The sequence below is a fragment of the Accipiter gentilis genome, chromosome 30 (genome assembly GCF_929443795.1).
Source record: "Accipiter gentilis chromosome 30, bAccGen1.1, whole genome shotgun sequence".
Classification (NCBI taxonomy): Eukaryota; Metazoa; Chordata; class Aves; order Accipitriformes; family Accipitridae; genus Astur; species Astur gentilis.
In genome coordinates, this window is record NC_064909.1 from 10,742,906 (window position 1) to 10,766,885 (window position 23,980).

The following is a 23,980-nucleotide window of genomic DNA, read 5'->3' on the forward strand; positions in this document are numbered from 1 at the left end:
CAAATAATCTCTGAGCTGTGCTGGTGTCTCGAGAAAATAAAGCCGTGCCAGATCCTCCAGGGGCGGAGTCATTGCAACAATAAAAAATAAAACCGTGCGAGTGTGTCAAACCTGTGTTTAAGGACTAAGTGCCGTAGAGCTGTTTCTGCCAGTAGAGAGCCTTCTCAGTGCCTCGAGCTCAGCAGTATTGCTTTGAAAAACCGATGTGATGAAAGAAGCATCGCTGCTACCGAAAACGAAGGCATGCTTTTTTGCAAGGCTTTCAGGTTAAACACCATTGAAGTACAATGCCATCGTAAGTGCCAACGACTATCTGCAATGTGAACGTCAAAATAAGATGTGGAGAGAAACTTCCTGAAATACAGCGGTCAAATGGAATTATAAGAATATAAGCCCTGTTATTGTTAGGAGATTGGTTAATGTGAGGTTTTAAAATCTCATCTTAACCGGACAAAGTTTGTCAAAATAAGACCTAATATTAGAAGCTGCTGCTTGGTGTTTAGATCAGGAAGACTGCATGGCTGTGAAATACCCTATTCTAATCAATGCTAAGCTTAAAAATGAAATTTATTTAAAAGGGAGGCTTATTTAACCTCTTTCAAGATCTAATTGTAGTTGTGTTTCAGGCATAGTACTATCCATTTTGTATTAAACAAGAATCCTGTCAATATGAGCTGGGCTGTGGAGGAATGGAAAGAAGGCCTCTCCCCCAGAGTCCTTCAGAAGATTCATGAGCTGGAAAGTCAAGTAGACAAGCTTAAAAAGGAGCGTCAGCAAAGACAATTCCAGTTGGAGTCTTTGGAGGCAGCTTTGCAAAAACAGAAACAGAAGGTAATGTAGGTACTGCAGTAATTTTCCTAAAATGCCGTTCTCCGTGCCAAACACAATTATAAAGATTTATTATCTGGTTGTTGTTAGGGGGTAGGTTAGTGTCTTGTTTCTTCCCACTGACTGACCAGAAGGGTAGCATAGAAATATAAACTGCTTCTCTTCATCTTACTTCATCCTTAACCATATTCTCCCTTCTGTTCAGTTCTCGTTGACTGTTAATAGAATTCCTGCCTCCTATCTGTGTCTGGCATGAACGTTCAAGTGTTTATGTTTACTTTGAGGCTTTCCTACATCTCTTTATGATTAGGAAAAGAAATTACTTTATTGCTATGCCTGTTAAAAATCTTGATAAAAACTAGGCCTGTTTTATATCAGAGCTGCATGGTTGACAGCCTTGTACTGTTTCACCTTGCCTGCAGATACCCATCATCTTTTACTTAGTTTATGTAATTCTCTCTTTTCCTTGTAGAGACTATATTTTGGGATTTGGTTTTCTTTTTCTTTAAGGCTGTAATTTTACACCTCATCTGACTACCCTGTTAGCCCTCTAGCCAGGAAACCAGAGACCATCTTGGTCAGGGTCCTGCCATGCTTCAAATCAGAAGTGACCCATTTGGCTGAATTTTGTTTTGTAATGTTTGAATACAGCTCAGAGGCAATTTACAAAGCTTGCCTTTTATTCCCTTTAGGCTGCTACAACTTTCTAGCAAAACTTAAGCCTAGTAGTTTTCTTTGAGTTTCTTCCTGTGAATTTCCAGGTACTTATTTCAACCATCCAGAGGAACTGCTGTGCTCCCCAGACAAAAAGAAAGGGTGTGCTTTAAAACTCTCAGGAGCAGCAGCTAATGCTTACTACTTTTCAGTCAAAAGAATAATGTTGTGCAAAAATCTAGCCTGACTGTATCCTGCCCCTCAGAAGCTGGAGGGGAAGAGAAGGACATTTCTACTGCCAGGTTCTTTCCAATTTCAAACCTGTGACTCTTGATAATCATTGTGCACTCTTTAGCAACCAGAATACCTTGAGTCAGTAAAAGTTGATAGGCTGGAAAGAGAAGTGAGATGATCAGTGAAGAATGCAGACTGGTGTGGATTATTAGTATTTGAGGATTGATGATTTTTTTTATGAGCTTGTATCTAGTCAATAAATAGAAATTGTTAATGTCACCGAGTTGAATTTTAGGAAATATAGTTTTGTTCACACCCAAAAATATTTAAACAATGTGTATATTGGAGGTTTTCAGTGCTGTTGGGATTTTGAAATGCTAGGAAGAAAATAACAGTATGTAAACTTCATGTTATTAAAATGATAATAATTGCCCTGAAGTGTAGAGAGGACTTGAGACCTTTTTTAAATGGTCTCTATTCCAACTAGGTTGAAAATGAAAAAAACGAAGCTGCAATACTAAAGAGAGAGAACCAGAGCTTGATGGAATTGTGTGACAGTCTTGAGAAAGCAAAGCAGAAAACTTTACATGATCTTCAAGTAAAAGAATCTCAAGTCAACATTCAGTCAGGGCAACTGAATTCCAGCAAGAAAGACATCGAAAGGCTAGAACAAGAACTGAAAAGGTGAGGACTTGCTGTATGTTTCTAACCTATGTAGAGTGGTTATTTTCTCATGTTTTGCTCATTTAATCCTTCATGGTCTTCTAGTTTCTCTTCATCTCATGCTTCATTCAGATTTTGTGACCAAAATCTCAAAACATCGGCCTGTTTTTACATATACACATGCACATGTAGACTTCTACGTTAAATCTGTGTGCTAGCACCTATAGTTCCTGTTTAATTTGGGGGAATTCTGCAGTATCACGTGAAAAGGGAGCCATTCATTATGTGATTTTAAACAACAAAACCACCACCAACAAAACCCCCTAGCACAATGAGTCACTTTGCAAAAGAAACCTGCAAAGAGCTTGGAGTTGCAAGGAAAGTACATGGACAATTTGGTCTGTAAGATCAAGTCTACCAATAGAATATGAGCACTGGAAGAAGAAGCCATGAACATCTGTTGGAGTAGAAGAGGAAGCTGCTGAACACAATGGTGCTGTGACTGAATCACTGAATCCAGTTGCTTTTGTAAAGAAGTGCCTAATTCATAACACCTTGGCTTTCAAACACTGTTACTACTGAGACAGTATGTGTGTACTGTCTGTAGAGGTGGAATGCAATTCATGCAATAAAAGAATATTCTGTAATGCAGACATATCTAAAAATCCTTCATCTGACAAATGGAACAGTTGCCCCTAGTAAAGGCAATGTTGTCATCTGTTAAACGTGCTCTCATACTAGAGGCACTCTCCATTCTTGAATAAAAGTATTTCTGAAACTTTGTGTGCATCAATAAGGCTGAGTATCCTGCCTATGCAATAAACTGTTGTGCTAGTACTACTAATGCAGAATTACTGGTGTAGAGAGGGGTGAGTCTATGATAACAGGTTTCTTCGTGGTTTGTTTGTGGTTTGGTTGGCTTGGTTTTTTTTGTTTAGTTGTGGGTTTTTTTCATGGCCTGCAGTATGTCTAATTCCTTTAACTTTTGGGTGGTATGCCTTATATGTGTCCTAAAAGAAGCAAATAAAGAGGAAGCTGTGTTGGTCTTTCTGTTTTTTCCCTTTGCCCCCTACCCTGCCACCCCTCTTTGGGAGAACTAAAAGTAGTTGAAGTATGTGACTGCTGTGAAAAGATTCTAAATTTCAACAAAGCAATTTATGGCTTGTAGAAGCACCAGCTTTGTGTAAGGAGTTGCTGAGATCTGTCAAAGAAGAATCTAGTGAGGTTCAACAGGGTTGATAGAACCACACTCCTGTTTTCTGTATCTGCTGTCAACTCTTGGGCTGGAGAGGTGGTGGGCTAAGGATATGCATTCCATTTATCCATTCCCAAAATTAAGTCCAGTTTACTGAATTCTCTCCTTCCCTTTATATTACTTTACATAGCTGTCCATCACAGAAGATTGTCGGTTACTACATACACCTTGATCTTGGCAATCGGTTTTGTATTTGGTTTTGTTTTGTTTTATGCTGATAACTGGTTATTTACTACTTCTTAGCAACTGACAATCCACTGGGAGAGGAGTTCCTGGTATGCTGTAAAAGGGAGGGGGAAACGGAAAGGCAAGTTGTAGAGTCACTAATGTGATGGGCTGCAGCCTGGAACCTGTGCTCAGTGGGCAGGATGGAAGTTGCTCTATAACCTCGGAACTAGTTATCTGGTTTCATTGGATGAGTTTGTAACTCTTCATGCTCACAGAAGTCACCGGCACGTGTAGTCTGCTGTGGGTAGCAATGTAAATGCTACACATGAAAAATACCCTCCACCTGACAGTGTATTCCCTTCCATTTTCTTGAGGTATATGTAGGTTTCTCAAAGTGCACAGTATCAGAACATAGAATAAAAGTAGTATGTTTCCTACTATAAAGTTGTTTACTGAAGAGTAAGAGTTTTATATGATCAGTGTTTACAGTGATTTGAGTGTGTTTAGCTGGACTACAGCTTCATACAGTGAGACCTTAAGCAGTTCTAACTGATGTTCATCTACTTGGGGTTGGTTTGTTTGTTTGTTTTTTAGCCATGACTCCAATGTAATTGATGAAATATGTTGAAACTCTTCATATTTCTGTGTTACAATACCTAAAAATTTTGAGTGGATGTATCTTGACTTGATCTTTAAAGTGAGTTATTAGAATCATATAATTTAGTTGTATATTTCAGGCTCTTAAAAATAGATAATTAACCTTTTAATTTCCATTACTAATTTCTTCTGCTGCTTCTTTCCTAAATAGATACAAATGTGAGCTTGACAGAAGTCAGCAAACATTGGCTGCAGGAGACTTATCATTCAGTGGCACTCCACAGAAAAGTTTTACAGCTCCTTTAACACCAATTCAAAGTCATAATGGTAAATGATTTTTTTTTCTTTTTTTTTTTCCATTTAGCACAGATAGTTAACTGTCAGCTTTCTTGGAAGGTGGAGGAGTATTTTGAACACTACACTTGTACTGTGTTGCCTAATCCCTATTGTATAGCTTATTATGAGAGTATCTAATTCATAGCACCATAGGTTGCCAGTTTGAAAATTACTAGTGCAGATTGAAAACTTATTGCAAATATTACATCTTTTTAGCACTATGTTGATGGACATGGAATTGTAATAGGAATATCTATCAACACACTGCAGCAGTTTTTTGAATGCCTGTTCTTAGTGTCCGCCCTTCCCTTCATGTAGTGAAGAGCAAATTTCTTCATGTACCACAAGTACTTTAGCTAAAGTTCAGTCAACAGTCGTATGTTATTTCCTTAGAAAAATATTTGTTATTTAGACTATTATTGTGCATGATAATCTGCACAATTTTTGCACTGTATCCATTTCAAAGCATCACTTCTATCTTCAAATTAGTGACATCAAATAGGTTTAAAATATTTGAATGAACTGGTAAAGTGAAAGGAAGTTTCTTTAACTGGAGAACTGTTCTGTAGCCAGACACCCTTATGCTGTCTATGCCGAAAAACTTTGATAGGTTCAATATTACCCCTGCTGTTTACCTCTTTCTTTGCTGTGAACAAATGTTCTGTGAGTTTGGCGTCTCAGTCTTACTCTGATGGGAAATCTGAGATACTTTCTTGCACTCTTGTTCCTTTTAATTTCTTTATACATATCTGAAAAGGGGTACAGTAGAGGCAATGTCAAGCATTCCATTAAATGTGGCACTCCTGAAATGGGGATTAGATTAAATGATTTAAATAACTGTATTTAAAATGGTATTGCTGCGGAGGTTTTTTCCTTTGAAAGCTGGAGTCTTAAATTCTTTAAGATCATAGAATATCTCAAGTTGGAAGGGACCCATAAGGATCATTGAGTCCAACTCCCTGCAGGACTACCTAAAACTAAATCATATGACTAAAAGCGTCATCCAGATGCTCCTTGAACTGACAGGCTTGGTGCCTGATCACTTCCCTGGGGACCCTGTTCCAGTGACTGACCGCCCTCTCAGTGAAGAGCCTTTTCCTTATGTCCAATCTGACTTCCCCTGGCGCAGCTTCATTTCCTCGTGTCCTGTTGCTAGTCACCAGAGAGAGGAGATCAGCGCCTCCCGCTCCGCTGCCCTCCTCGAGGAAGCTGTAGCCTGTGATGAGGTCACGTCTCAGCTTTCTCTGAGCTGAGCAAACCAAGTGACCTCAGTGGTTCCTTGTAAGTCTTGCTCTGGAGACCTTTCACCATATTGGTCACCCTCCTCTGGACATAATCTAATAGTTTGATGTCCTTATATTGACATGCCCTAAACTGCATGCAGTACTTGAGGTGGGGCAGCACGAGTGCAGTATAGTGGGGCAATCACCTCCCTCAACTGCTTCCTAGAATGCTACAAAGGATTCTAGTTCTAGAATTTTCCTGAGTGAGTTGTAGAATTATATACAAATTTAAGAAAAGGGAGGCAAGATTTTGTTTTGGACTAATATGCTCCTCTTAAAGTTTCAGCAGAGGAATCCTAAATAAATTCTTTGTCCAATTCCTATTGCATTTGAAGGGAACTTAAGGAAAAGATCTAGCTTTATTTTCTGGTCATTTCTTAGTAATATTAATGTTATTGGCATGCTGGTAGGAAAACTTAAAAAAGTATGTAATCTCTGTGTGTGTATATATAAAATGTAACCTATCTATGTTATATATAATTTTTTTTAAATGTGTATATATTATATGTACACACACATGTTTTTTACAGAGAGAGAGAGAGAGGTTAAAAAAATAAAATTCTGGCATTGGATCCTTGCTTTTAACAGCTGTGTTTTCATTCTAATATCAAGTTCCAGATATCCCACCAGTGTACTTTTGAGCTCCTAAATTACTGAGCATATTGTATATACAGTTGTTTCATCCTTGTGATCTGACACTTATGATAGCTGTTCATTTTTATCATTCCTGTGATGGTAATAGGCTAGAAAAGATTACCTATGTACTAAGTTATATTATGAAGAAGCATTCATCATGTCTTTGCAGATGCTAAGTTTGAAGAACTAGAAGAAAAATACAAGAAAGAAGTACAAGAAAGAAAAAAACTAGAATTAGAACTGAGAACCATCCAGGTTAAGGTAAGTATCTCTTGAGAATGGTATGTGTGATATCTAAGAAAGTAACTACTGAGTGAACTTGGAAAATGGGGTAGAAAACTAGTGAAATAGATTCTACATCACTGAAAGTATAATTAAAAAAAAAAGATAATTAATCTGTGTGTACTGCCATTCAGAAGTAATCTTGGGAGAATCCAGAAAAGCCAGCATAATTGAATAGCAAAGGAAAGAAGGACATTAAAAATGAGAACACATCCTTCAAAAACTGGAAGTCTTGTGCAAGCAAGGACAAGAGAAAACAGTGTCAGTTTTGCCAAGTTAAATATGATAGGATAATGAAATAGCCTTGAAAAGATTATGAGAAATAACTGGCCTAGTGAATAAAAACTAGTAAATTTTTCAAACACATTAGTAGGAACCGTATTAGGGAATCTCTGAGGCCAATAGATGACTAAGATGTGAAAGCCCTCAAGGAAAAAAGGGCCATTGCAGAAAAGCTGAAATAATTTTTTATTTGGTATTTACTATCTAAAGGGTTAAAAAGTTTTCCATATCAAAGCCTTTCTTTATTGAGGTTGAATCTGTGGCACAGCCTCAAATTGAAAAGTCAGAAGTAGTCTTAAAATAGATTGATAAAATGAATAGTAATAAAAAAATAAATCACCAGATATGGATAATATTTACCCATGAATTGATAGGGCACTTCAGTGTAGGACTGCTGAGTCACTGTGATGTGCAACTTATTTCATTCTTCTCTTGACACTGGAAGGTGACAAGGATGATGACTTTTTTAAAAAAAGCTTACAGTGCTGATTCCTCAGAATGTGGTTTAGTCAGGCCAACTTTTTGTCCTGGGCAAATTGTTAGAAACTTAAAGCAATATGTTTATTGATGTATATGTAGGTATGGTGTATGGAGAAAAGAGCAACCATTTATTTGTAAAGGGAAATCATGCCTCACATACTTGCAGAGTTTTTGGTTTTTTAAAGAATAAATTAGAGAATGTGTGAGTTAAGTGTGATCAGTATAATGCCATTGGATATCCACAAAACACTGAAAAAACAAAACAGTTTTGATAAGGGGGAGTTCTTCTTGCAAATTTAAAAGTAACGATTGAGGGCAGTGGCAATAAATGGTCAGTTTTTACAGCTGAGGAATGATCAACTGTGGAGCCTGAAAAGGATTGGTAAAGAGAACTATGTTATTCAGCATATTCATCAGTGATCTGAAAAAGAGTTGAATAATATTGTTGAAGACCACACAGTATTTTGTAATACTAAATAATTGCAACAATTAAGATGGTAAGTAAAATTAAGCATTAAAAAAAATAAAAGTGGAGTAATGCATCTGGAAAATGTAATTGAACAAAGCCTACCTGGTACATTCAGGCTCCAAAATTTATTGACATGATTCCAGGAAGCAATCCAGTAATTATTGTGGCTAGTACTTTGAAAACTTCAATATTGGTGTTCAGCAATAGATTTTTTTTCTTGGACACAGAAAAGAAATCAGCCTCATCCTCAAAGCTCTTTGAGTCATAGGGAGATTGCTCGGCATCAGGCTTCCTCATCTGTGTTTTCATGGCAACAAGAAAAGACACCATCTAGAAATCAAGAAACGCCTATAAGAGGAAGTTCTACAACATCTTCTTTTCCATCGGAAAAAGAAACAAATTCGAGTATAGTATCAGAAAAGAATGAGTTCGACAACAGCTTTGCTGAGAATTGTAATTCTTCACTTGTGATGCAGCTAAGAGCACAGAACCAAGGTATCCGATATATTTCTTTAAAACCCAGAGGCAGTGTCCTATATGGTTTCATGAAAGCTGGTGTGTGGGTAGAAGAGAGGTATTGAAATTAGTGCTTTAGCAAGGAAAAGAGAAAGATACCTGTTGTTGCCTTTGGCAACTAGCCCAGCTGGCTGTTGGTATATGTATTTTCAAAGATCAGCTAGTACATAGAGATTATCCACAAGCTGTGATATCTCTTACGTAAGGGGTGTGAGAGTTGGAAGGGAAGGGTTTGTATTTTTGGGGTGGGTAGGGGACATTATATAAAAGGAAAATGGCCTACTCCAATAATTCCATTGCTCATGGAACAGATCTCTTAAAACAGAGTTAAAAAACTTCAGGATTTCATTACATGTCACTGTTAAATTATATTGCTTCCTTAATTTTGTATGACTCTTGAGATTTATGGCTGAGCAATACCTGTGTTAAAAATTAATTGACTGAACATGCTTAATGCATAACTGAGTTTGTCCATAATGGATGTTACTGGAAGCACAGAATGAAGTATGATGCAAAAAGTACAATGAAAAAGCAAGATACGGTCCTGTATTGCACATATTGACATGAAGAAATACTCATTCCTGATCTCTGATAGTCGGAAGAGAGCAAGTGTTTTGTTGTGGATTTGGTGAACCTTTATTTAAACCTACTAATTGGACCAGCTTTTCCACTGTTTCTTGTAGGACTGTTTTACAAGTTCCTGTACTCTCCAAACTGCTTATTCAAATACCTACATGTAAAACTGCAATCTAGGCAGCATTTCCAACTTGGAAGCCATATAAATTCAGCATCAGGAAGACAGGGGTTTCTTTAACAAAAAGAATTACCAGAGAATAGTAATTCTGGGTAACACTCCCTGTAGCTGCCTAAAGTTTTCTGCTGTAAAATTATGTTGTGATTTTGGAAGGTAAACTCTTACTGGTGGATTTTGTGACAAGATCACTTGGTTTTGCTTTATATGTATGCTGCTTTGGGAGACAAAAATGGTTAAAAAATAAAATATAGATGACCGATAGCTGAAAAGCCTCTTGGAAGCAGAGGCTTACAGTTGCCCCCCCAAAATGCTTGTAGTGGGTATCTTTCCTTTCAAAAATAAAAAAAATTAAAATAGCTATGTCAAGTGACATGTTTCTATATGTTTTAACAAAAATAAACAAACAAAAACAAACCAGCAGAGGAACAAATTGTCTTTGCAGCCTTTATGCCTGACCTTGCATTTTGCTGTGTTGTCATATATTACAAGGTGGAAATTATTGATTTATAGAGTCAACTATCTTTTGGTCTTGATTGTTTTGGTCATTGATGTAGTAGGAGTTGAAACTTTGGTTTTAGCTTGCTGAATATTTTACAGGGTGTCTGCCTGTGTCAGGAGCTTGGGTTGTTATCAAACTTACTAAATATTTTAGAATGTGTAGACACTTTAGAAATTTGAGTACCTGGACGATGTACCTTTCAAAGCAGAAAGTATCCCTAATCTTTACTGTTTTTAAAATTCAGAGTTAAATTCCACTGTTAAAGACCTAGAACAACAGCTGCAAGCTCAAGAAAAAGTGACGAAAACCCACATGAATAAACATCAAGAGACTGAACTGCAGCTGGACAGGATGAAGTTGGAATTAACAGAGAAGGATAAAGTTCTGAACAAAACCAGAGATAAACTGAGTCAAATGAGAACACAACTTGATCAAGCCACCACGCAGGTAAAATGTTGGATCACACATCTTCTGACTGTCCTTACAATTCATTCCCAGTATTAATGTGTGTCAGTTTTCAGCCATTTTAGTAAGTACCAAGGTTCTCAGTTAAGTTTCTTGAGCATTTGCTGAAGATCAAGTTTTTAGAAGTAAATGTTAGTTTGATATGTACTACCTGTAAAAATGTAAATACTTGGAAGCAGTCACCCTTTTTCTAGAAGGTTCTTATACCACCCAAAGAAATATTTTTCATCCTCAGGCAAGATTGATTGGAATTCGGAAAAATATTTTCTGATTAAATTGCATAGAGCAACAATGACATCTAGTGGCAAGTTCTGACCTTAACTAGACTGTTTTGCAACTTTGGCTGAAAATCAGTAACTTGCTTATGCTACAGAATGTTGTGGGGGGCACAGTCTTTGGATTGTAAATACTTGTGTAACATAAAATCTAGGTAAAAATGCCATGCAAGATTTAGAATATATGTAGTTTCTAAATCGGATTTCACAACTGAATACTAAGGAGTGTGGATTCATAGTAAAAAACCCCAATAGGATAGTACAAGTTGCTTAGGCAAGAATTTACAGAGTATATTTAAATACATACATATAAAACTGTGAAATTGTTCAGATTTTTGCTCATAATCATGCAAAGAAGACAATGCTAGTGTTTAAAATAATTTAATTCAAACTGCAGATGAGAGCAAGTAAGAAGAGTTTTTTCTTTCTTGATTAATCAAGTTGCATTACCTTCCTAAAGTCCTTTTTCATAGCATTTGACAAATTTGAAAGTAGTGCACAGATGTCATAATTCCTTGAATCTTCATATTTCCATCTATCTTTTTACTTTTTCTCTACTACTTTAATTCATCTACAGGATAGGAAAAAAGATGTTTATGTGTGTATCTTCTCAGGGTATAATATTTGTTATCCATGTTTGTCAGGAAGTTTCTATATGCTACCTAAGTACATTGGAAAACTGCTGTTTCCCACAACTCCTGTATTGGTCCTTAAAAAATAAACCTTTGCATGTTGAGGGTTAATCAGTCTGCCTTTTGAGAGAGACAGCAAAATTCGGCTATAGCTAGCACTCTGAGGAACTGGTTTAGGGGAAGTCTTGGCTGGGAGTAAGGTAAAATCATATTCTTGACACAGTCCATTGACTACATAAAGGCACTGTCATTGTGGTGAGTTTGTGGGAAGACTGCTGACCCAACCTGACAGCTCAATTCCTCTAAAAAAGTCTTTCTTTTCATCTATTTGATTCTCCCCAATGACCTGATTCACCTTCCTAAATGATTAGGATATTACATATTTAATTTTGCCTTGTTAATTTTCTATGGATTTAAGAGAGCTGGATTGTTTTACTAAGGAATCGAAGGGGTATTAAATCCAGCACAAGGGAAGGGGCATGGTTTTATAGCTAGGAGCATGCCTGGGGAAGGATGAGGAGGAGTAGGACTGACTGGCCCCATTTGAATTGAAGTGCAGCGCAGCATCTTGTCCCAGAAGGTTCCTTTGGCCCTGCTCTCTGAAGGTTGCTCCTTTCTGTTCTGTTTCTTCTTTCTCGCACTGAAATTGGATCTCTGCCTGCCCCCTGGGCTTTGGATGTAGAACTGCATTGAGATTGTGGATTTTGGTTTCCTGCCTCATAGCCTGAATTTAATTTTGGCATGTCCATTGTGTGCTGCTTTGTCACTAGTACTATTCACAGACCTCGACCACAGCACCTCGTCTCTGTTATCAAGTATTTTCACATCTTGTGAGGCCTGCAGCCCTTCTGCAGGCAAGTTTCCATGTGATCTTACAGGAGCTCACGATCCCTACGGTCTGTGCCTAATAATCAGACAGCCCAATACTACTACCTGCTTCTTATTTTCTTATGACACAGGTGGACTATTGTTTCACTAACTCATTAAACAGCCCCTGTTGTTGGAAAAGAAAACAGTCCTGTTCACCCTTTGCATTTTTCTTACCCCCTTGGGAAAAAAAAATTATTGTATGTATTTTGCATTAACAGATTGGGTTTAGAATAAAAATGCATTTTTCTGTTCAGGGAGTTAGGTGGACATTGCTCTACTCTCTAAGGTAACAATATCAACATAATAAACTGAATTAGATAACAAGCTGAAATACTCTTAACATGGAGGTTAACATAGAACATAGGGTACTGTTTTTTTTTTTTTTAATTAAAGTTTAAATTGTGAAAAACACTCTTCTGTTGTTGTTGAAGTAGACTACGATAGTTGCCCCTTTTTTCCCTGTCCAAATCAATGTGCTGAATGACTCTGAAATTCAGTCGAATATCCGGTTATTTTCAGTCTAAACATGTAGTGGTTTAGCAGTTAGTGGTCATTCTTTAGTTCATAGCAACATGAGGTACTGAAAATGGACTCTTATTTTTAGTATCAGATACAGTACATTTATGTAGACTGTCAAAGACACTGATTTTCTGAAGGTGTTTTTATTATTTTGTGTGTATGTATACACATGTATATATACACACGTGCTCCCCTAACTATATACATGTAAGTGTATATATATTCTCTCTATACATATATTCTCTATTTATATGTATTCTCACTAACATAAACAAGTATGAGTTTATTACTTTGGATTGCTAAGAATTTATATGGTACCAGCTAAAGTTTTGCTGTAGGTTATATGAATGTACAACAATTGTAGTAGGTGAAATCAGTCTTTTTATATAAATGCATATAAATTTAAATAAAACATCACTTACTTTTTTAACACTTGTGACTGATAACTAAATTATTATAGGTCCAAATGATGGAGCAAAAGGTGAAAAGATTGTCAGAAGAACTGAATTGCCAAAGACAAAATGCTGAGAGTGCTCGTCAGTCTTTAGAACAGAAAATAAAGGCAAAAGAAAAGGAATACCAACAGGTAAGGCAAGAAGAACTTTTTAATTTTGACTTCCTGAGGAGATGAAATCACATCACTTATTTTTTGCATCTGCTTTTCAGTTAATTACAATCACATTCGACAGAGAGGTAAAAGTTGCAACTGCAAACTGAAAAACTGGAAACAAACATCCCAATAGAGGGGAGAGGATGTTGGAGAGATGCAGAATTATGTTAGTATTCACTAGACTATGTGCGAGAGATGCAATTGAGATAGAAATCCATGAGAAACTAGGCTTCATTGTTCATAGAATTATGTATATGTGCGTTCAAACTTAATAACTGACTCAATTATTTCTGTGGAATCCAAGTTAATTTTTCTTCCATCTTGCATACAGGAAAATAATTTCTTTAGGATTATATCTCTGTTATTCTAAATTTGGTTCATGCTCAGAAGATGGTAAAAATACAGGATTGGCACAAGTGTCTTCCATTTCTGTTGTGCAAGCTCTTGCAGAGAGACAAAGTGTAGCAGTACCCCAGGAACTTTTCTGGAGTGAAGTTATGTTTAGCATTAACACTGATTTGGATTAGGTCTAAAGTCTTTGTTTTTTTCTTTATAAGCTTAATAACATAACCAGTGTTAGGAAAACCAAGACATAGATTTGGAAGTGATAGTGCCGTTTCAGATGGGCGTTTTAAGTTTGCTTTGGGGATTGGGTAAGAGCATTGCCCTGAAGAAGACTATTGTTGTGTCAGATGTTTAACCTGAAACCTTTTCTCCAAGGTATATCCGGAAAGATAAAATGATTAGCAGAAGAATTCTACTGGAGTGAACAGTGCTTGTACCAATGCTCTTTGAGTGAAAAAGTGGTTTCATGAAGTCTGTTAACCTAGATGCTAACCCAGGATCTCAAAGAGATACTGAACCTTGTCTAGAAGTGGTAAATAAGAACTGATCTTTGTATTTGAATAGTTGTAACATGAAAAAAACACTGCTGACAGATCCAAATATAGCAGTTGTTGTATTCATCAAAAGATGGACTTAAGGCCCATGAACCTTCTGTTATGGTTTCTCCTTACAAACCGAGTCCATACTGGCTCAGCTGTGTCTGATGCATGCCTCTTGGGCACTGGCACTCTATTCAGTGGGATCATTTAAGAATATGGTATTTCTGAGACATTCTTTCAGAGAAGCGGCACATCATCCTCCGCATGGGTTGTTTGTTGCTACAGCTTGTCTCAGTAGCTGATAGCTTGGATGTCAGGCAGTTTAGGTGCCATACACAGGAACTGCTCCTGTGAAGCAAAATTTATTTTTAGTTAGAAACAAAAAAGCCTTCATAAGACCAATACATAAATCTACATACTGTCATTCTAGGTTGTTCAGCAAGGCCATTAACTGTGAAGAACACTCTCTTCTTTCTTTTCTGTAATGCTTGTGATCTGTGAGCTGCTATAGGCTACATATTTGTTTAATATTCACTTACTTATAATAGTTGGCTGTCAAGTCCAATTTAAAGCTCTGTTTTACACATTCTAGCATCCAAATTTGCGTAATATTGTGGAAATTCTGATCTGTGCATCTTACCCCGGGAGGGACTCTTCCCTTCTGTGAAACCTAGATACTGGCGCTGGTCCTACTGAATTCCATCCTGTAAAGCCTTGTTCATGTGGTCGTTATTACATTTCTGTTTCTAGAAGGCAGGTGAGATCCATGAGCTTTCAGAAAGGCCTGAGAAGCTCCAGGCCTTGTTCCGAGATGGTAACACCTGCTAGTTTGAGTTACGCTTACATCAGGGCATGGTTTACAATGTTTTGTCTCAAATTTTATTTAAATATTTCCATCCAAGCTTCAGATTGAAAAGGTGAGATTCAAACCTTACTTCAGACATCTGAAATCTAGTCATCAGTCTAAGCTTGTTACTTAGGCCTCTACTTTACTCTCTGCAGAGACAGAGGCACCTTCAGAAGGTAGGTTATTCCAGACACCTTAGATATGGGTCTTCACTCTGGAACTGGGTGTTTGCCTGCTGGCAATGGAAGGAGCCTCCACTTTTAGCTTAGATGTGCATAGCTGATTTTTTGACATCTAAAACTAGAGGAAGCACTTCTTTTGTTTGTTTTGAGCATGCTTCTAAGGAAAGAAAGATCTTTTTGCAGTTTCTCTCTTATACTGTCAGACACAGGGCTTAGAGTCTTTTCAGACCATCAGCTTTAGAAATAATTATTGGAATGCTTTGGGAGATAATGATATTGAATTCATCGTTTCATTAATAAGGAGTACACTAGGGTCCAAAGGGCCTCCTTCCGTGAGCTCAGGAAATGCTCCTGACCAGAGTGTTGCAGAAGAACTCTTTTGAGTGAATATGTACCTTACTCAGCATTAGTTACTGATGTCAGCTACTGTGACACCCAGCTGGTGTCACATCTTTCCTTTCTAAATTGTATAGTGCTTCTGTCACCTTATGTGGGAATGCAGTTGGAGATTTATCTATATTGGGTTCTATGTAGAAAAATGCTAAATTATATACATACACACACATATATATATTGACATTGATCTTTCTGGGATTTCTGTTTATGACAGTTCTATACTTATCCATACTTTCCCTGATAAACAAGAGCTGTTTGTTTACTGGATGTCTTACTGGTATAGGAAGTGCTTGGGCCTCTTGTCCTGTTTTTGCTCTCGAGCAGAATCTAAGGGATACTGACATCAGTTCAGATATGACTGACTAATATACACTGACTTGTGTGCGGGGATTTCATGCACCTGGGAGCCAGAGCCACATTGCAGAAAATGTCAGCTCTAGTTCCTTCATTGTTAATATTTCCTTTTTTTTTTTCTTTTTCCTTTCTTTTGATCTGTTTGGTGACAGTATGGTACTTTGTCTTTTAGTGAAGCAGCTTGCCTGTATGAAATAACTATGCCTATACTCTAATAAGAGAAGCACAAGAGCTTTATTGCCTTTTCCCCTTCACAAGGATCTTAGAATTTTAGTAGAGCATATTGCAACTTTTGCATAGCGATTATTGCTGATAAATATCCTGGGTTTTTTCCTTCATTGCTTTTAATTACCCGCATGCCTCTTACTGTTTTACATCCTAATAAACCTCTGAAATCTGTGCAGATTCAGAACTATAAGGTCCAAAGGCATAGGAACAGGCCTTATGAGAAATGACAAGTACAGCTGTTTATCCTAATGGATGCCTATTTGGCATGTCGTAAGATCCACATGAACTATATTGTCCTTCTACAGGTTTCAGGAAGTCTGTTTTGGGAACAATATTTTTTGTGCAGTTTTCATGACTGCCCTTGTAAGATTATCTTGTTGCTGAGTCCCATGCTAGGTATTTTAAGAGTATTTTTTAATTTTCCTAGAAAAATAATCAACCCTACAGTATGGGTTTTTATGCTAAGTAAATAATAGCAGAGATGAATTTGTCCACTTGTAGTATAATGTAATTCTTAGATGGAACTTATCTTTACGATGAAGAATTTTAATACTGTTACTTTCACTAGTTTTAATTTTTTCCGTTTCTGTGATAGGAATGTTGCTGTAATGGAGTTTTTAAGCAGATGACCTAAATTAGGTTAGGGCCGTTCTTGCCCATGTGACATTTGCAACATGCATCAAAGTTGTTTTTTAAACTGTTGTTCACTGTGTAAGACAAGTGTCTCTGAGCAGGCAGTATCTGCTAATGAAAATCAGTTGTTATAGCTCCAGTAACCAAAATAGAGAGTTGTTGCAGTTATGCGTTTATTCTTTGCTACTATACCACTGTTTTCTAGGAACTCTCCTGTCAGCAACGTTCCTTACAAACACTGGATCAGCAGTGCAACCAGATAAGAAACAAACTGAATCAGGAGCTACAGCAAGCCAAAAATGACTTCAATGCTCTGCAGGCAGAATTTGACAAAGTAGGCTTTTTTTGTATTAAAATCTACTAGAGCTGATATTTAGTTGTCTCAGCACTACTGCATTAATTTATTTATACAGAAAGCAAAAAATAATTCATGTGGGGACTTGTATTAATGTTTTGTACAGTTTGTATTAGCTGTTTTGTATTTACCATTTCTCACTGAAATACTATATATTTAATTGTGAAATACGGGGCTTTTTAAAGTTTGGGGCTAGTCCACTTACCATAGGGAAGGAGATGTGAATGCAGAACAGTGCAGCTAAAATAAATCTGTCCGAGAGAGTAGCAGCTGGAGCTGATAACAAGAGACATCTTATATAGAAAACGTGCAGAGATGTAGTTTGATGATAGAGCTAAACTGATCAATGGGTAGTTGCCCTTTGGAACAACAGTCCCATTTCATACACTCTGGCCGTGCACTCCTGGTACTTCTTTTTTTAGCAGTGCTACCCATCATGTGACCCTGCAGAGATCTGATACAGGAGCTAAAAGAGCAAAGAAAAAATTATGTATAAATTAGCATATGTGTACAGAAGCACAAGTGTTTGCAATCAGTTTAGTCCCTGAATTGGTTCTTCACAAAATCAGATGAGTGTCAGGGCTTGTGTAAGGAGGAACATCAGTACGGAGGAGGTCTTCCACAGCTTTGGCAGCAGCTAGTTGTTAGAACACATTAGTTGTCACAAAACCACAATTTGAAGGAAGTTAGAAAGCAGCACAAGCCTGAAGAGTGGGTGACCAGAAAAGAGGAATGTTTAAAAGCCTCAAAAAACTCAAGAGCAGCTATAAAGCAGTATAGCTAACTGAATTTCTAAAAAGGGCCACAAGTTTTTTTTGAAAGTTATATTGACAAGCCCCCATTAACGGGCAGGCTGAACTGAAACAGCGTTTCCAAAACTGACAACAGCATTCTTGCAGGCTTATTTTAGAAATATAGCCATGGGAATACATTCAGTCAAATTTCGGTGTAAACTGAAATATGCACATTCTTTTGTATATGCTTACTGAAGAAATTGATTTCATGGAGAGGAAAAACAGGTGTCTTTTAGTTCTTTCTCCAAGAAAGCTAATTTATTACCTAATGATCTTAGAATAGACTTTTTTTTTTTCCTTTTTTGACCTTATAATGAGATTTCTTTCCTTTTTAATCTGGAGCATTATAGGGCTATTTTGAAAGAGCCAAAACCCCTTTAGTTTTTATAAAATCTCTGTCAATGAAGCAATAAGTGCAGTTATGATCCTAACTTTCTGATTCTCATAGCAAAAAGGCTGTTACATTCCCAATCTCATTTGTATCCTACAGATATCATTGTGGTGATGTAGCTGCAAGTTGGATGTATTAATCCAATTTCAGACAGTCTAGAAATATGTGTATTTTAGAGACAAACTATCTTTCTGGTCAGAGGCAAAGGACTGGAAAGGCAATAAGCAGTGATTTTCTAAACCACAGTAAAGCAACCTTAGGTTCATGGTGGGATAAAATAATGTAGTTTTATTTTGTAATAGAATGTTGGAGTTCAAGAACGGGAGTTTAAAAAAAAGTTATATATGCCTGTGAATACAATGTCGATTTTCAACATTCTTACAGGTAATGGCAGTGAAACAACGCTTGGAACATGATACCAGTGATCTCATCCAGAAGCTGTGCAAAGCAGAGCAGGCTTTATTAGCAGCCCGGGCTAAGGAAACTGATTTGACAAGAAGCTTTGAGGTAACCAATGCAGAGGAGTAGTTGATAGAATTAATAGCATAAATTGGCAATCTGTAAAAGTAATACTGTTGCACATTTACTCACATAGCATATTTTCCCATAAGCAATCTTTAAACACTTTTATGGATTATCTTAATTATGTATCTTAGTTGTAATACAAAATAAGGTCTTCACTAACGTTATGTAGGTTAATGTAATTTGTGGAACTGGCTGCGTGTTTAGGATTCATTGCTGTAATGCTGCTGATATGGTTCTAGTTCATGCTGAACTTACCTTTTATCAAAAGTAGGGTTTTGTTTCAAGAGATTCTTGCTTTTGGTCCCGAAATAACAATATATCAATGCTTGTCTGATTTTAAAAGTAAGTTCTGTAATCATTGACTGCTGCTTTGATGCACACTGCCAAACTCAGCGATCTTGTACAAAGACTTACTATATCCTCTTTTAAAAAAAGAAAAAAAAAAAGGCATTTTTCTTAGAAGAAACACAGTCCAACAAATATACACTGCTGTAAAAACTTTCCCCAAATGAAGATAAATTCAGAGAAGTCTTTGGATGCTGCTGTACTACGTTATATTCACACATGCAGAAATCTTTTCACTTTAACGTCTCCTTTGTCTTCTCAGTTAGATTGTTTTCCTTTGGTGGCAATTAGAGCAGCTACACTTGAAATTGTTACAGTTGTGCCACTAGAGACCTCTCAATGCAAATTTTATTCATTATTTGGAGAATCAGAAGTAAAAAAGAATGAAAGCTCAATACCTGTGTAATCCATGTCATGGTTTGTTTTATTTAAACACTCTTATTTTGCTTGTTGCCTGTTTTCATGAGCAGATATAAAATAATCTGGCATAATTTCTGCCAAAGATCTACCTGTCAAAATTCTATGAACAATTTTAAAGTAAAATAGTGGGCTTTGTTCAGATCAGCATAAACATTGGTACAGCTTTAGTATATTATGAAATTTTAGGTACATTCATGCTGGTGGATTACAATGTCTGGGAACATTCGCAGCTATTGGAATGTGACTATTTATACTGTTGATTGTTAGGACAGCACCTTGCATGGCTTTGGCCCAGCTGACTAGCACTCTTTCATAGAGTTCCCAGGCACAGTTTGGGTGTTCACATGAGCCTGGGACCATTCCCAGCAAGTGGTTTGTGGTTTGGTTAGAGCCACCTGTTTTGGAAGATATAAGACTTTACTGGTAAAGATACGGGCTTTTCCATGCCACTTAGCCTTGATGCCAGATAGTGGTCCTTGAAACCTGTTTAGTAAATAAATGTAACTGGTGCCTCCTAGTGGTAAGGCTGATCAAGATAATTTTTGTTCTTCCGATGTATCCCAGAGCAGGAAAGCCTCTATCAAGCTTCTGCACTTTCTTAATGTAATCTGTCATATTTTTAAACAAAACCAAAACAAAACAATAGTTTATATCAGATATTGTGGGCTCATGCCCTTTCTGGCTTTGAATTTATGGAGTGAGTTTAGATTTGATGCAGTTTTTTGAGATGCCATTGTCAGAGAGCATCTAATTTGTGACAATACCTTTTTTTGCTGCAAATTCTTGGGAGTGCTTCATTTTATCTACCAGTCTTGTATCCATCTGTACTAGGCTGTAACTATAGTCACATTTTTTCTTCATATTTGTTGGTCTTGGTCAGACAATTGAACAGCGGTTGACAGTGATGTTGTATTAGAATGTGACCAATAAATTTATAAAGAAGCTTAATCTGGGGGGCGGTTGTAATATTTGAAGAGATCAGTAATGCTGCAGGTCTCTCTCTTAAGACTCACATGTGAGAAGGTGTGGTATATGTCAGCAGATCTTAGGGCATCGCTTGTCTTCCTCACTCTCATAAATAAGTATAATGTAAAAAATTATATCAAATTGTTTTGAAGTCTTGGAGGCTTTGTTGACAGTATTTTGTTTCTAGCAAAAGAAAATAAGAGTGAGATTGGCATTTCTTTTTCCTTTGTTAAAGGGAAATTGTTGCAGTCTTACGCTAATGGTCTAACTACCTAGAGGAGAATACAGTTGTTTTCTGCTGGTTGATCCACTGCTGTGTTTAGTCCTTATTGTGTGATAAGACTGGTGTTCCAAAAAAGTTGCAAAACAGGTACACTTGTGAGACATACAGGATATGCTTAGTCTAAGGACTACTAAGCTTTGCAATGGTGATATCTCAATAGATTAGCAGTTCTAGCACCTTAGCATATGGTTTACATTTTGATGGAACAAGCAAGCCCATAACTATTCTTCGAAAAATTGGTCAGTCAGTCCCTAAACTGCTCATAAGCCTGCCCCATGAAGAGTTTCTCCAGAATAATAGTACTACCTCTATGTAGGTTCTGGAGTTTGGTTTGGTTTGGTTTTTGCTTTTTCAAGGGACAATTGCAGAATGGCTAACTTGAGTAATACAACGTACAAGTAGAATTGAAACCAAATCAGCTTTGGAAAATGTAAATGGCTAGTTACTATCAGATACTTAGTCCATTAAATTATGGGTTCCTGGGTTTTGCTGAGTGCTGCTTATTGGGAAAGTTTGCACCAAATAAAAATAATTGGACCTTTCAACCATTTCAATTCCTTAAACGTGTTTGGTTTTCTTTCCATAGATCACCCTAGATTTCCTAATGAACAGGCTTGTTTAGTTCATGTACTTGTATTGCATCTGAGTATGGTGTTTTGAATGCAAGAAATTTGGACATTTGTACTACTTTGAAAAAATTATTGTTAAGATTACTTCAAAACTTTCTTCGCTGAAACTTATATGCGACTGGATTTTTTTTTTTTTTAAACTGCGGGTAGGGAAGGCTATGAGTAGAAGGGAAGGTAACTGTTAGTGACAGTGACAATTTTAATCATGTTCTGAGGGTGATTTATTTATGTTGTTGCAAAATCAAGCCTGCCATGCCAGCAAGCTTTTAATTTTTTTCATCCAGACCTTTCCATTTCTTGAGCTTGGCTTTTGTGAATTGCTGCCCATCTGCTAGTAGTAAATGGATGAATAATTGACGGCCTGTTTCCAATTAGGCTATGCCAGTTCCATGCCATCTGTTGTCCAGCAGCACAGGAGTTTGGAGAAAAAGGATTAGTTTCCTTAAAAGAACTTTTATTTGGCTTCCTAGATGCCATGTAGTTACATAGTTTTGTTTGTTTTGTTTTGTTTGGGTTTTTTAAACTCATTTGGAAGAAAATACTCTTAATGGCAAAACAACCCTCTCTGAAAGAGTAAGCACTTCTAAATAAAATTTGACCAGTATTGCCATGATGCTGATGTTCAGTGGAAAGAGAACTTGTCTCTACATGAGACAATAGGTGAAATCTGATCTATAAATTTCTTGTTAAATTTGATGCCATTGCAGAGATTTGTTCCCTTTATTGCCTTGAGAAAGTAGCCTAACTTCATCAGCTCAGATTTTGTAGGATATGTCCTGTCCTGTCTTGATCTGTTTGGGGCACATCACGTGGAGCTGTTTGCTTCATGCAAACAAGGGGCATGCTAACTATGTGTCGTGGTTTCAGCCCAGCCGGTAACAAAGGACCACGCAGCCGCTCGCTCACTCCTCCGCCCCCCTCCGGTGGGATGGGGAGGAGACGGAGGAGAGAAAAGGAAAAAGAAACTGGAACCTCGAAGGTTGAGATAAAGGCAGTTTACTGGGACAAACACAAAGAAATTACAACAACGGCACTAATGAAAAAGTATACAAAAAGAGTGATGTACAGTGCAACTGCTCACCACCCGGGACCCGATGCTCCGCCACTTCCCCCACCGAAAAGAGAGGCCACCCCCCGGCCCGCTCCCCATTTATATACTGAGCATGATGTCACATGGTATGGAATAAGCTCCTGGGCTAGTTCAGGTCAGCTGCCCCGGCTATGCCTCCACCTCCTAGGTTCCTGTAAGAATTAACTCTATTTCAGCTGAACCCAGGACATTATCCACCCCTTATTTTATACCATCTACAACATGCCAGATTTTACATTTTTTTTTTCCAATCAACCACTACTATTTTCCTTGTCATATATATATATATATAAGTATATGGACTCCACCCCCCCCACCCCCGACCTCGCACACACACACACATGGCGTTCCTTTAGCCTATGGGTTATCCTCTAATGTGCCAATCGATTTTTGGGGCTCTATCTGTTGTAACAGTTCTTAAGGATAAGAGAGAGATGGTGTGAGATGTTGGGTTGTTGTATGCTGCCTCTGGAACTTGTGGCTTCTACATTTGGTGCAACTCATGCCCTTGGTCTGCAGGTCGAAGATGTTGATCTTGAGGAGATTGCTGGGTGCCAGTTCAAGTTCTATCGCTGTTGTACTTGGCTCAGTTTCAAAAGTCCATCCTGTAGTCATTTGGATAATTCTCACAATAATACCCTTGATATGGCATATAGACACTATAGATACAATGACATGCATTGGCAGGTTATTTAGCAGTTAAATATCATACAGCCCAATTCACTGGCTATTCTCTCCCAAAATCAAATCTCCCTGAGGTACACATCGAACTTCCCCATCCTTCTGCATGACCCACCAGGTGTACCCAGGTCCTTGAGCAAAAAGAACCTCTTAAATGGGTTTGCCTATGCTTGACGGAGGACTAACCAGACTGTCTTTCCTGACATACTCCTCATGCGCACTACAGGGACTTTATCCCCTTCTACAGTATGTGGAACTCTTGGTTGGGCGGGGCCAGCCTGATTGGCGGATCCTCTAGTATTAACTAACCAGGTGGCTTTCGTTAAATGTGTATCTCAGTGTTTGAAAGTTCCACCCCCCATCGCTCTCAATGTAGTTTTCAGCAGTCCATTGTATCGTTCAATTTTTCTGGAGGCCAGTGCGTGATAAGGGATGTGATACACCTACTCAATGCCATGTTCTTTGGCCCAGGTGTCTACGAGGTTGTTTCGGAAGTGAGTCCCACTGTCTGACTCGATTTTTTCTGGGGTGCCGTGTTGTCATAAAATTTTTTCTTTAAGGTCCAGGATACTGTTCTGGGCAGTGGCATGGGACACAGGGTATGTTTCCAGCCATCTAGTGGTTGCTTCCACCATTGTAAGCACATGGCACTTGCCTTGGCGTGTTTGTG

At 37.6% G+C, this 23,980-nt stretch overlaps 1 protein-coding gene across 1 annotated transcript in view; it reads left to right on the forward strand.

The window, feature by feature from the left end:
• CENPF (centromere protein F) overlaps positions 1-23,980 on the forward strand; it is a 49,361-nt gene that overhangs the window by 481 nt on the left and 24,900 nt on the right. The window contains exons 2-10 of the mRNA XM_049833604.1: positions 627-831; positions 2,204-2,400; positions 4,611-4,726; positions 6,824-6,915; positions 8,395-8,662; positions 10,181-10,383; positions 13,158-13,283; positions 17,037-17,165; positions 18,756-18,878. Of these exons, the coding sequence (XP_049689561.1) occupies positions 670-831; positions 2,204-2,400; positions 4,611-4,726; positions 6,824-6,915; positions 8,395-8,662; positions 10,181-10,383; positions 13,158-13,283; positions 17,037-17,165; positions 18,756-18,878 (1,416 nt within the window). The 5' untranslated portion in view covers positions 627-669. The remainder of the gene's footprint in view (positions 1-626; positions 832-2,203; positions 2,401-4,610; positions 4,727-6,823; positions 6,916-8,394; positions 8,663-10,180; positions 10,384-13,157; positions 13,284-17,036; positions 17,166-18,755; positions 18,879-23,980) is intronic.